We start from the raw sequence: 13,043 nt of genomic DNA, 5'->3' as shown, positions 1-13,043 counted from the left end.
TCATTTATAACTTGCAAGAGGAGTCTGTCCTGTCCTGAGCAACAATAATGAAGCCTATTAGAGATAATGGCACTTCCTATCTAGCTGGCAGAGGGCAGGGCTATACACCTGTACACACGAGTGATAAAGAAATCAGCTTCAGGGAACTCTCCCTACCCAGTGTAATAAGCATTGTTATAGGCCAATGAAATCTAGACTCACCTCATCCACTGACTCAAAATGGAGCTATAACCACAGTCATTAACTTAACAAGAGGTCTGAAGTCAGGATTTCATGCAATAGGAGCTGCAACATCTGCAATGCTAAAAACTGGAGTGGGAAGCGAGGGATTCAGCTCCCTGTTGGAAGAGGTCCTTAGACAGCTCTTGGGCACAGCACACAACTCCGTGGATTTAGGTAGCTTAAATGGCAAAAACACTTTATAACTGACTTATAAGTAGGGGTTTCTGAATTGCTAAGGAAGGATTAAACTGTTCTCTCTTTGCTGATTTGAAATCTGGTCTTTTCTATCTAGATGTTTTGATTGATATGAAAGTGGTGTTCAAAGGGCCTATTATTTGAGTTTATATTTGGCTTTTTTATGTTACTACTTTGATCCTCAAAAGAATGTTACAGAGCTGTCTCCACTTTCGTCATATTGTGCCAGCTGATTAAACTAGTTGGCACTAAACTTTCCTGGGCACATTAATATATGTCCACAGCAGAAATAGCAACAGCTTTGCTCAGCTAAAGTTAGGTTTATATTGAAAATATTTACTAAAAAATGTTGTAGATATAAAAATAAATTCTGGTAAGTTAGAAATTATTTCCTGAAAGGGAAAATAGCTCTTTTCTGGATTCCTTGGTGCGGTGCTCTAGTATCTATAATTAAGAGCCAGATATTAGCAAATGTATCATTTTGCATTTCTATTGCTCACACAAACTTCACATGTAATGCTAAACAAGGCACCTAACTGAACTGTCTGGTACATGTTTTAGACATGGGATAATTACATTCACTCAGCTCAGGAGGGACATTGAGATCTGCTTGGATCAATCCATCACCTACCTTCTCCCCAGTGTCTCATCAGGATGTCAAATCTATGGAACTGGCAGAGACCAGGATACATTTTTGCAACAGTTAACAATGACACCTGTTAACCTGACTCCAGCAAACGCACTTGAAAGAACAAATTGGTGCATACAGAGGCAAGGAAGCAAAATGTGTTGATGAAACATTTCTGGAAATACGGATGTCGCTCAGGCACTTTTCTGTTCTATTCTCCATCAGCTGCATTCTTCCCTGTTTTCATTTTACTGAGGCAGCTGTGTTCAGTTCTGCACAGTCCCCTTTCAGACCGTCACCCCTAAATTCCCTGATTCTTATGTCAGGAATGATTTTTTTATTTGGAACTCTGATTCTTCACTGCAAACCCCAGTCTCCTGAAGCTCTCCTACTTATAGGTTTTCTATCAGAAATAGTGAGATTTCTCATTTCATAACCCCTCTCAGAAAAAGAGAGGATTTTTACAGAGGCAAGAACCATTGAGTACAGTTCTCTTCTTTTTCCACAGCTCACTGTGTTCCTCAAGCTGTAAGATTCTTAGCTGGATGTGTTTCCCAGGTCACTTTCACTCCATGAAGCATGACTGAGATTTGCCATCATCTCCCAGATGCTACAGGGAATACTTTACTTACTTGCAAACTTGGCTTCAGTATGGCTTTGCTGAAGATTGAGTCTTCCTCAGTGGCTGGATAATCTGATTTACTTTTGATAAATGCAGACACTGAGATCCATGTCACAGTCTTACGAGAATAAGTCCTAAAATCATCCTAAGTGAGTATAGAAGAGAAGTGTCACAACTTGCCCCAAACACCAACCAAACTCACTTTCACCTTGGAGTCAATGATTACAGTAGCCTTTCTAGAGCACTGCTCTGGCTTTTTTTAAGGCTTAACCAACAGAAGCCTGCCAACACTTGTGACTGAGAGAAAAATCATTAGAATAGGAACAGAACCACTGTCCTGTCAAAATGCAAGTACTGCAAATACTTCAGTGACCACAGGTCCAGTGTTTGGCTAATAAAGATGCAATGTGAACACTCAGGTCAAGATCTAGGACAGGCAAACAGCACAGGACAATCTGAGATGCAGTGACCGTGCTGTAAAGGGAAGATCAAAGGGAACACAGCACTGTGCTGCAAAATGGATGTTTAGTGCCAGTACCTTTACAGTCACTCCTGAGTAAACACTTCACTGGAAGAAGTGTGTCAGCACTTACGGCACCTTACACAAGCTTTTGCCACAAACTGGGTTCATGACCTTCCCACTTTTTATGAAGTAAGTTGAACATTAGAACTGCCTGATAACAAGAGTTGGTAGTACAGTCTGAGAGATTAGAGCAAATACCGTAGTGAGTAGCCTCATGCTAAGTTTCAGTCCCAAACACTGAATTACATGCATTAAGGCCAGCTATGAGACTGACTTACATTCTGTGTGTGAGCAGTTTTGCAGTTACAAAACTTTAATTAGAAAAGGGGACAGTAAAAAAAAACATTCTGTACCAAATATGAGTCCTTTGGAATAATTTAAGTGTGAAAAAAAGAAGTTCAATAATGTTTATATATCTTATTTGCCCACTTTTCTTCTTAAATTGATCTTTTGTGTGGAATAGCATTTATTTTCTGATATTTATCTTTAATTTAGATTTCAGAATGAGTAGACATTGGCATGCAGATTGAGATGGGAACCAGTGAATAACACAGGTACTCATCATTCGAACTAAAGTGAATCAAAATTCAATAACAAAAGTAAGCTAAATAGGCTCTTATATTGCAAATGCAGAGATAATGATAACTTAAGAATTAAGGTTTTATGTGAAGTAAAAGATAATTACAAGGATCAAGCTGATGAAATAACTTGTATCCTCATCATCACAGTAGCCATCATCACATTTGAGGGCTGATATAATCAGAATGCAGCAAAACAAAACAAAACTGTCATTTTAACACAAAGAATCATGAAGGAAATCTCAAATTTTCAAACACCCAGAGCATATTTCAGAAATCTTCTTGATAACATGAACATACAACATGATTCAATTCCTGTTTAATTACACAAAGGATCATTTAAAAACTCATTTATTTGAAAAATGCTCGGCATGGCACATCTTTTTAAAATTACACACAAGAATAGGTAATTAAAAATACAAACTGAATTGAAGATTTAAAAAGGATATTAAGCCTAATATGATGTTTTTAATAACAGAAAAAACATACCCCCAGACTATTAGGCTGCAGATTGTTTCATTAGGAAGTATTCAACAGGCAGATCTGTGGTTTTCAAAATGTGGGATTTTAACTGCATGCTGCTGTGCTCATTTCAGAAGGCAGCTCAAACACAGAGGCAGTAAGTGATCCATTTTGCAATTGCAAACATTGAAAATGCCATTGTTCAGGAATCTTTGAAGCAGAACAAATCAAACTTTTGGAAGCAAACCAACCCTGCCAGGTCCTGGAGTACTAAGGCTCAGCTGGGATTCAGACCCAAGTCTCAGCTTGCTTCTTTAGTGTTGTGGTAGCTTCCATGAAATAAAACCAGGGTTTGCATATGTTGCAGTGCTTCAGTATAGTCCTCAACAGACAGAGACCTGTATCAGGAAACTACTTGCAAAATGTACCAGCTCTGAAAGCATTAACTGCACGATTGCAAGCTGGGGGAAGTGCTGATGGAAAATTGAAACAGAGCCAAGAAAATAAGTAGTGTAGGCTTGGCCTCTTGTGTACTGATCCCTCATGACACACTTGGACACTGCTGGGGACCCTGCTAGACAAATCTTTAATTTGGTCCAGTGGGTAAATTTTGGCAGAGAAGGACATCTTCACCATAATAGCCAAGTGAGGGAAACAGGATTTGCTGGATACTGCCAAACAAACGGGTGATTTAGAACCTGCAGCACACAGCTACAATGTAGAAAGCACAGGGATTGTAGAAGGGAGGAGGAAGGACTGAGAACAAATGACAGTCTTGAAACCACATATTGCAGGTTTTATCATCCCAATGTCTTTCATGAACCTTGTCTGATCAGCTGTTACCCTCCATTCCCACCATCATCATGCACATAATTTGTGGAATACTTTGAAGTTCTTTAGATCAACAGTGGTACACTTAAGATATTATTGCAGGAAACCAGCAATGTAAGAGATTTCAGCTAACTGGACACCTTACAGTTAACTCACCAGTCAAATAGCTACCTACTAGGGACTAATTAAAAGATTAAAGTAGGCACCTACTGTTGTTCTAAGCAGAACAATATCAGCTTCTTCCAAGCTGCATCGGATGCAGTTTACCCACACATCCCACTCGGGCTTCCAGTAAAACAGCAGCCTCAGAGCCCCACAGGACAAGATGTATCCAGCAATGCACAAAGCCTTTCGGCAGCTTTGAGTTTTGTAGCCAAATATGTCCTGTACAGCAAAGAGAAGAGGAAAATCATTATTATTTCTCCTAAAGAAATGCCTGCAATACTATACCTTCCTGTCATTCACTGGTCTCCCATAGGTAGTGTTAGGTATGGTACTGTGAAAAACAAGCCATAGAACTTGCATTTGGCTGCTTTACATGTCTTAAACATGATTATCAAAAATTTGCATCTTACTTTTCATCCACCTTCACAAAATCCAGATCCAATCGCTATTTTTCTGTAGCTGTGAAACTCCGTGAGACACTGTTTTGTATGTGCATGAGCAGGAATGATAACATTCTAAGTTTCAAACCTTTACTCCAAGTCAGGAATTCAGATTTGACTGTCAGCTTTTTTAATGGCCAGATAGCTGCAAAGTTTATCTGCACCAGGGGCTGGTGGGTGATCAGTGCAGAGCTGCTGCATTAGAAGGGCTGCTCCCCTGCTCTAGCAGTGATCTGCACTACTGCACCTATACCTCAAACACTGAGCCAGTGCCTCTGCTTGGTGCTGAATGACACTGTGTGCCTGCATGAGCTGGAGCTGCTGTGCACAACTTAGCACAGACACAGCTTTTGTAGCTGTTGCCACCCTCCACGACAGCTCCAATATGGGAATTTTTGAGCTTGCCCATGTGCCATTGGTCTAACATATAATAAATAATAATAATAATAATAATAATAATAATAATAGTAGTAGTAGTAGTAGTTAGTAAGAACATCTAATGAACATTTGAAGAATGCTTTACATGTTCAGAGGACCAAGGAAGCTACTCATTTTAGTTGTATGAGTAGGTGTTATTATTCCATTTTAAAAGCTGGGGAAATTGTTACAGTGAGGCAGGGTGACTTGCCCAAAACATCAAAGAGATGTCTGTCAGCATTACATTTCAAGAGCTGCAGGTCTTGGTACCATGGCCAAATTTCCTCTCAGTACTGCTAGCAGGGACTTAGAAAACATGAAATGAGATGTATAGTGAATTTATAGAGGAGATGCAGCCAAAGCTAAGATGGTAGATTCCATGGCTGCAATTACATCAGGTGACCAGGAGGATTTGCTAACATAAGGATTAAGGTTCTTCAGTTTCTTTCTTCCAAGTATATCTCCAACAACTGTGCAATCTGCTTCTGAGGATCAGATGTCTACAGTCACAGATATTGCAAGATAAGGTGAGAAGAAAAGGCAGTGTAATTGTAAGGATGACTAATGCATAATTCCTGGTTCTGTGCTGGTGTCTGCTTGTTATGTGAAATGCAGGCCCTGCCCAGTGGTTCCACACGCTGCCTCGGCACACCTGCTCTGTGGCATTCCCCAAAAGACAGACTCTGTCATCCTAAGCAATCTCCAAGAGGTTTCTAAGGGGAAGAAGTTGGCAACCATGAGGAAAAAGTATGGTAAACAACGAAGGGAAGTGGCCTGCATTGCACAGGACCTGGTTATACCACATGTGAGATGCATACATAGCATTTTCAAAGGCTTCTATAATCTCTGAGCAGACCAAGAGAATAAGGCAACTCTACAGCAGATAGAAAGAATCCCGTGGAAGGCAGCAGACAGGCAAGCTTGCTAGGAGGTAGTTGGTGTGGCAGTCATGTGCAATTAATATTCACATGCTCCTATAAACAGGTAAAGAGTCTCCATTCAACTCTCTCTTGCTGTAACCTTAACAAAAAGGTTAAAGAAATAGTGTCAGCACCAGCATACAGAATAATGCATAGGACAATGTGAACTTACTCTTCACAGCAATTGCTTACTAGCAGGATCCAGATGTTTGGATACAGACTTCACAGCTCGTCAACAAGGCAAAGGATCTCCCAAGAAGAGAGAGATGCCAAAGGGAAGAACTGCTAAAAGAACACGCCTTTGGACTTCCTTCAATGTATAGCTGGACCTGGAATAACTGGAATAGTATTTTGGGATGGGCATGAATATCAGGGTGGGGAAGACCAGGATTGCTGCCATGTGCATCTTGCTTCTGCCCATGAATCACTCCTTTAATTTCCAGTTTTTGTGTCTTACACCCGATGCCTGAGAAGTCAGTAAGGTTGTACTAATAGAATTAAGAAGAGAGAGGGTGAATGCTCTGATTGGCAGTCATTTGGGATCATCTTCTGTTGGCAGTGTTCTCCACTGAAATGGTCAATGGTTTCCCAAGCCTGATACATAACATAACCACAAAATTAGAGTAAACTCTGTATTTCTCTGTATTTTTTGTCTAGGAAACCATGCACCAATATTTGAAAATATCTGAGTCCCCCTATGCCAGGGTATGTTTTAAGGCCTTTTTTTCCCAGAATAGTTTCAATTCATAAAGTGATTTGAAACCACAGATTCCAAGACACTTCCCAGTACCAAGCACGTATCAGTATTCCTCATCTTGAAATACAGGAGATGCAAACAAGGAAAACAGATCATCTTGGAAGAAAAGATCATGCTCTTTAAGATATACATTATGCTGTGTGCTGGACCTTGAGCTTCTCACAAGGGACTTTCTTGAGACAGACAGGGAGACAGATAGACAGAGGGATACCATTAAACTGTTCTGACCCTTCAAGGGCATGATTTGCCATATGAACAGAGATGTTGGTTCAGGTTTGTTGGTTCATGTCTTGATGAGTGCGACATTTCTAACGCAGTTGTTCAGGAGTTCTAAACAAGGAGTAAACTGGGAAAGAGTAAACATCAGATGTTTACTGATGTATCTAGATGTCCATGAAGGAATCTAATGCCAAAGCAAATAATTTCCCACGGTTTGGAAATGTCTGGAGTGGATCACCTGGGCCACGTCACTGAGAAGTAAAGCTAGGCAGGGAAATAGACTATGTTCCAAATTTGACTTGTGCCAAAGTCCCCTGAGCCAGAACCTTTCAAGCTTAGCTTCAGTACTGAATGTTCCTTAGGTTGAGGAGTTTTTTCTGGCCCTGTGCTTTCAGCTGGAAGGATTATAGCAATGAATGTTGTATTCATAAAAAAAAAGGAATTAATACATGAATAACTCCTTGTTGAAGCAGAAACTTCTCACTCATCAGATAAGTCAAAACACAATTCTTTAGAAGAATTCTCAAAACCATTATCTTCCACAAAACAGATGAATATTAGACCAATAACAGAGGTATTCAAAATGTGCATGAAGAAGGGAGGAACAGGCACACACACGGCGCAGGTTTGTTCAGCCACATTAGTAATTAGGGTTTAGAAATTCTTGAAGCTTATTTAGGATTCACTCGGCCTCTGCTACAAAGGCCTCCAAGCAAATGCATGTCCACTAGGGCAAACAATACTTTCAAGGCTGGTAGAAGTCCTGGTGGGAGAACTGCAGTGAGTGCATGTCTGTCACATTAGTTTTATGCTGTTAAGGAAATCACTTTTGCTGTGTTTCATTTTGTTGTGCTGTTGCAGACATGCTTCTTCTGAAGAGGATCTGATGAATACAGATTTGCACCTTGACAACTTTTCTAATGCATGAACAGGTTTTTAGAATTCAATGAGTGCATTGGCATATAAAATAGTTCACAGTCAAATAATATGGGTTCTTGAGTGCACCAGACTAGGAAATGGTGGAAAATAAAGTGAAGATTAGCTGTCTTTAAGACTCCAAAGGGCTTCTTATTATCTCATAGGAGGTAACACCATCTACAAAATAGGCTGGTATACAGTGTTCATCTCATCTCTATAGAATAATTTTTAATTAATTGTAGAGTACAGTAAAATTTTATTCCCTCATCTGTGAACATTCCTTTTCTCTCAAGACTCTCAACAGAGAAGTGACTGTAACAAAATGGTCTGACTTGTGAGTGAAGGGTCTAAGAAGGAGCCAGGATTATTGGACAGAAAAAGCTGCCAGACCTGCTCTGTTGGCAAGAAAGGTTCTTAGCTGCTTTTACGATCACACAATGCCAGCATTCAAGAGCTTATCACTCTGGTGTCCAGCAAGTCTTTGTTACTTATGTTTAAAAGAAAAATTGCTTCTAACTTCCAGGTCATCTGCACAGCAGAATTTAAATGCAAAAGTCGAACAAATTCAGGCACCTTTTTCTTTGGTGAAAACAAAGTTTGTAGCTACAATCAGGGAGCCTAAGCAGTGGCTGTGAATGGTCATATTTCTGGCAACCCCAACACCAGGTACCCTATTATGTACAACCTGTTGCTATAACAACAGGTAATAGGATTAGACTTGAAAAACTGGCTAAGTTTCACAAGCAATTTAATAACTGAATCTCATTCTTACCAACCAGAACCTGTTTCATAGAGATTTGTTCCTGTTCACTCTGAAACCAGTAGTGGCATTCACTATTGTTCCTTTAGCAACAAGATTGTACCTTTCAGATTTTATTTCAATTTTAAAAGTTACATTTTTCAAATTCAAAGTATATAAAATTCCTGTATCAGATTCCCTTCAGAACTGTGGCATCTCACAGGAGGTGGACAGCTGCCAAGATGCAGCAATAAACTGGGGTTCACCAGCTGACTGACTGCAGTTCTCCCATTCCTTCAGCCAAAGCAATAGGAGAATCCATGCTCAAGACAGGCTGCTGGCAAATCCTTCCCAAGGCAGTAGCCTGTCAAAGTCTATCACAATCTTTTGCACTGCAAGACTTCAGCTTCACACTTTAGGTTTTGTGCAAAGGGAATGATTATTCCCAAGCTGTGCAGAGAAGAACATCACATTGGCAGAGAGCATAAAGCTGTGTTTTAACTTCCTCTTCATACTCCACATTAAATGTACTTCTCAAAATCTTCAAGCAGAAGAAGGGAAGCATACTATTAGCCCTCTCTGAGGCAAGCTCTGGAGTTCTGGAGTGTCCAGAGTTCTCTCACACTACTAAGATCTTTCTGGTACTACAAATGGTTATGGAGAGAGAGTTTGTCTCATGCTCTGAATATACTTTGCTAAGTTTTAGCTGCATAGCAGAAGAGTGAACTTTCATTCAAGAAAATGTTCTGCAGCAATTGTAAAGTAAACCCAAAGACATGCACAAGGATATACAGGTTAGTTTTTGTAAATCAGAGTGATTATTCTTAAATCCAGGACTATCTAGCACCACAGCTGTACCAAAAAATTGAAATACAGAAGAAAACTTCAAAGCATTTCTTCTTATTAGAGCTCCTGAACTTTCCACAACAAATTGGACACCTGGTTCAACACAGGGAAGCATTGCATATCCAGAGTTCAAATTAATTCCTTGCATGCTTTCAGATTACTTGAACTATTCCACTCTGGAAGAACTGGCACTTGCACAGTGTCGGCTGTTAGGTTATTAGACCAAGAGATCTGATCTTGTTTGAGAAGAATTGCTTGTTAATAATTTGGTTCAGGTAGATGAAACTGGCTGTTGAAAACAACATCAAAAAATATTTTACATGGCTTTGAATCTAAAAAAAGTCTTTCTCTTTACTTCATGTATTCTTCTTCACTTCTCTACTTAAAGACAGCCTTTTCTCTTTCTTCACAACTACTATCACTGACATACTACTTTCTTTTTTCCTTTCACACAAATACATACATTCGTTGTTCTCTTTTTCTACACACATGTTGCTTTTCTTCTCATCCTCCTACAGTACCTCATACATCCTCATGGATATCTTCCACTATCTCATACTTTTTTTCTCTCTTACATCTATGTAACAAATACACATGCATTCCTGCCTATTTTAGCATAATTTGGCTACAGTTTTAATTGCATTTTCTACTCAAGTGCTTAACAAGCCTTTTTTCTTCCATTTCCATTTGGGAACCCCAGGTGAATGAGCACTGACCATACTCATGGAGAACATGGCAACTGCCAGACACTCTGGATTCATAGTGAAGACTGACTCAGCACTGAGCTCACAGAGCAGCTGTGCATGGAAAATTCACAGTGCAAATCCCTGAGCACCAGATTCAGGATACATGGGCTCAGTATGATACTGGTGAGATGGTGATATGATACTGGATACTGGCTCCATACAAGCACAGCTTGTGCGTCCCAGCAGTGCAGAGCTGGAAGTGAACATTCAGGGTACAACAGTGACTGTACACAGCACCAGACAATCCACTTAAACCTAATTAGCTCCAGCTCAATTCTGGCATTGCTAGAGACAGCACTAATAGTGGTGAGAGCACAACAGGGTGTTTATAGTCCTAGAAGGACAAGGCAGGGTGGAGCAGAGGCACAAACCCAGCAGCTGTTTGGAGCTGGGGAGCAGTGGCACATCAGCACCAGGGCTAGAGCCAGAAGCGGGGTGCTGCCAGCCGGTTTAGTAATTGGGTGGCAGAGCCAGTCGGGTTCTGCATTGCACGTTGATAATTAGTCCCCACCCTCGGAGCCAAGTGCCTTGTGCTTCCTGCACTGCTCAGTTGATGCAGTTGGGTGACTCTCTACTGCATTCTGCAGGTTTGCATTTGACAAAATGTCTTTCCCTGGATGGCTGAGACAGCTGTCTGAAAATCTACATTTTCCTTCGCAAAATAACAGGTATCCATGTTTGCAAAGACACAGTCTCTTTCACTAGAACAGCAATCTCAGTGAGATTTCGAAGACTTCTCCAGGATTTCTGAAAGTGAACAGCTGTGTCAGCTTGTAACTGTGTTTCAGTAGCTTTGCTGTTGAAATCCTGCAGGCACTCACATCAGCGCTCCAGCGGCTCTGCAGCACAGGAATTTTGAGAAGCACTGCATTTACCAGATATGCCTAAGAACTGTTGTTATACAGCTGTATCGTGGATCTGACATCTCCAACAGAATCTATTAGAGGGACAGAATCCATGTGAATAGCTGACTCAGGACACACAGTAATGCCAAAGCAGCTCAGAAGCACCGAATTCACTTCAATCGTGCACTGGCGTTATTACTAAAGAGCAGTGCCATGCAGGAGACCAGAGATTTTGTGTAAACACAGAATGTTACAAAATGCATGCAGATACATTTCTCCCTGGAAAACTCTGGAAAGAAATACAGCAGTTCTGTATTTAGGAATCCCAGCTTCTGAGATAGTGTTGGCAATTCAACAGACTGCATTTGCCAGTAATTTGTGAAAACATAACAGGTGGTTTTACGTTTTGGAAAAAGCCAAGGTTTCTAGTTCTCTAACTGGAGCTTATCCTGGAGATCCAGCTGTCAAGAGGTTGGGGATGCTGGTTTGGCCCATCCCTCAAGCTCATATTAAAGCACCTCCATCTAGATCTGTAACACCACATGAATAATCTGTTGAGCCATCATCCCTTATTGGAGGGGATAACCAGTTAAAACCAATGAACACAACCAACCTTCTTTTCTTTCTGCTAAAAAAGATTACATTCCTTTCTAACTGTGTTTCTGCCAAGGAAACAGCCCAACTACCAATAACTCAATTACAGTCTGTAGCATTTTATTGCAGAACACATGCCACCTTCTGCTTCAAGCTGAGAAAGACCTAGACAGAGATACAACTCACCATCTCATTCTCTTCTCCCTGGTTAAGCTGTGCATAATGGTTCTTGGCAGGATTTTCCCCCATGAAATGACCCTCTGGAGACTTTCTACAGCACCCTCAGGACAGGTCTTCAGCATAGTGTGCTTGAACTTCTACATTGAGGAAGTGCTCTAAGTACACACCTTCCTTATAATTCTGATGATGTTTGAAGTAGGGAGCTCCTCCCTCTCTGGGGTTAGCAGGTAACACTTTATCCCTCCTCCCTTCATTCTGTTGTTGGAGTTTTGCAATTGTGAGGGTTCATGCAGAATTCACTCAAAAACCATGCAAGAAAGAAAAAGTTCAATGTTACAAGTGTTTGCCACAGTATGATTCCAGAGAGTAACTCTGCTAGGTGCAAGCAAGCGCTGTTGGCACAAAACTTTTAGGGGAGGGCAAGAGGGGAGTATTTTTCTTCAAGAGATTATGGAATCACTGGAGACCAGGAGTGTGTCCAAATAAGAAACAAAATAGGCATTGCTACTGTTAACACTCTTAGCAACCAGTCTGAACTAATTGTCCAGCAGTGATCCCCATATATGCCATGGAAAATAAATCAAGCTCTGGCACTGTAAAAAGGGGCCCCAGTTCATGCAGGGGGATTTATGCACTAACTGTATGTCAGGATTCCACTGGGTAGGATCTGTAACCAGGACCTTTATTCATTATTGAGAATATCCTCATAGAATGTCTTCTGACCTCACCATATAGCTTTGGGAGACATCAATGAGGTTATTTACTCACTGCTGGGGAAAACTGGAGTTCCCCACTGATGTCAGTAAGATGGATAAGATGTCTGTGACCTTTAAATCAGAGCCAAAAGGAAGCTGGCAGGAAAACAACACTGAATGTTTTACCACCTCTTTTTTTATTTTATTTTTTTTTTGGCTGCATTTGCTGATTAGTCTCGTGATTTATTCTTATTTCACTACTATTTCCTTGTACTTTGCTACTTTTTAAGAAGTTACACAAGAAATATTTTAGGAGTGAGGTCAGGAAAGGCAAACCTGTTCTTCCAGCAAGTATGTCAAGAAAAGCAAAACATTACTTCTAGGGTGATTGAAACAGATCAAGAGGTATTAAGTTAACTCCTATTCTTCAGCATTTTGTTGCCATGAGGCATGGACTTGTACAAGTCCATATCTCAAGCTACAGGAAAGACCACTGCCTAT

General features: G+C 40.6%; 1 protein-coding gene across 2 annotated transcripts in view; it reads right to left on the bottom strand.

Moving 5' to 3' along the window:
• Window positions 1-11,989, bottom strand: part of LOC131581452 (probable cation-transporting ATPase 13A4) — a 214,623-nt gene extending 202,634 nt beyond the window's left edge. For both annotated transcript variants that reach the window (XR_009278093.1, XM_058843712.1), the window contains exons 1-3: window positions 11,854-11,989; window positions 4,272-4,445; window positions 1,678-1,812 (exon numbers count right to left, since the gene is read on the bottom strand). Coding sequence is in view for 1 of the 2 variants with exons in the window: in XM_058843712.1 (XP_058699695.1) it covers window positions 1,678-1,812; window positions 4,272-4,445; window positions 11,854-11,916 (372 nt within the window). In the remaining variant the exon portion in view is untranslated. The remainder of the gene's footprint in view (window positions 1-1,677; window positions 1,813-4,271; window positions 4,446-11,853) is intronic.
• Between the last annotated feature and the right edge of the window lie 1,054 nt (window positions 11,990-13,043).

This window comes from Poecile atricapillus, chromosome 8 (genome assembly GCF_030490865.1).
Source record: "Poecile atricapillus isolate bPoeAtr1 chromosome 8, bPoeAtr1.hap1, whole genome shotgun sequence".
Lineage (NCBI taxonomy): Eukaryota > Metazoa > Chordata > Aves > Passeriformes > Paridae > Poecile > Poecile atricapillus.
The sequence above is the reverse complement of the archived record's forward strand: the minus strand, read 5'-3'. Positions and strand labels throughout refer to the sequence as shown.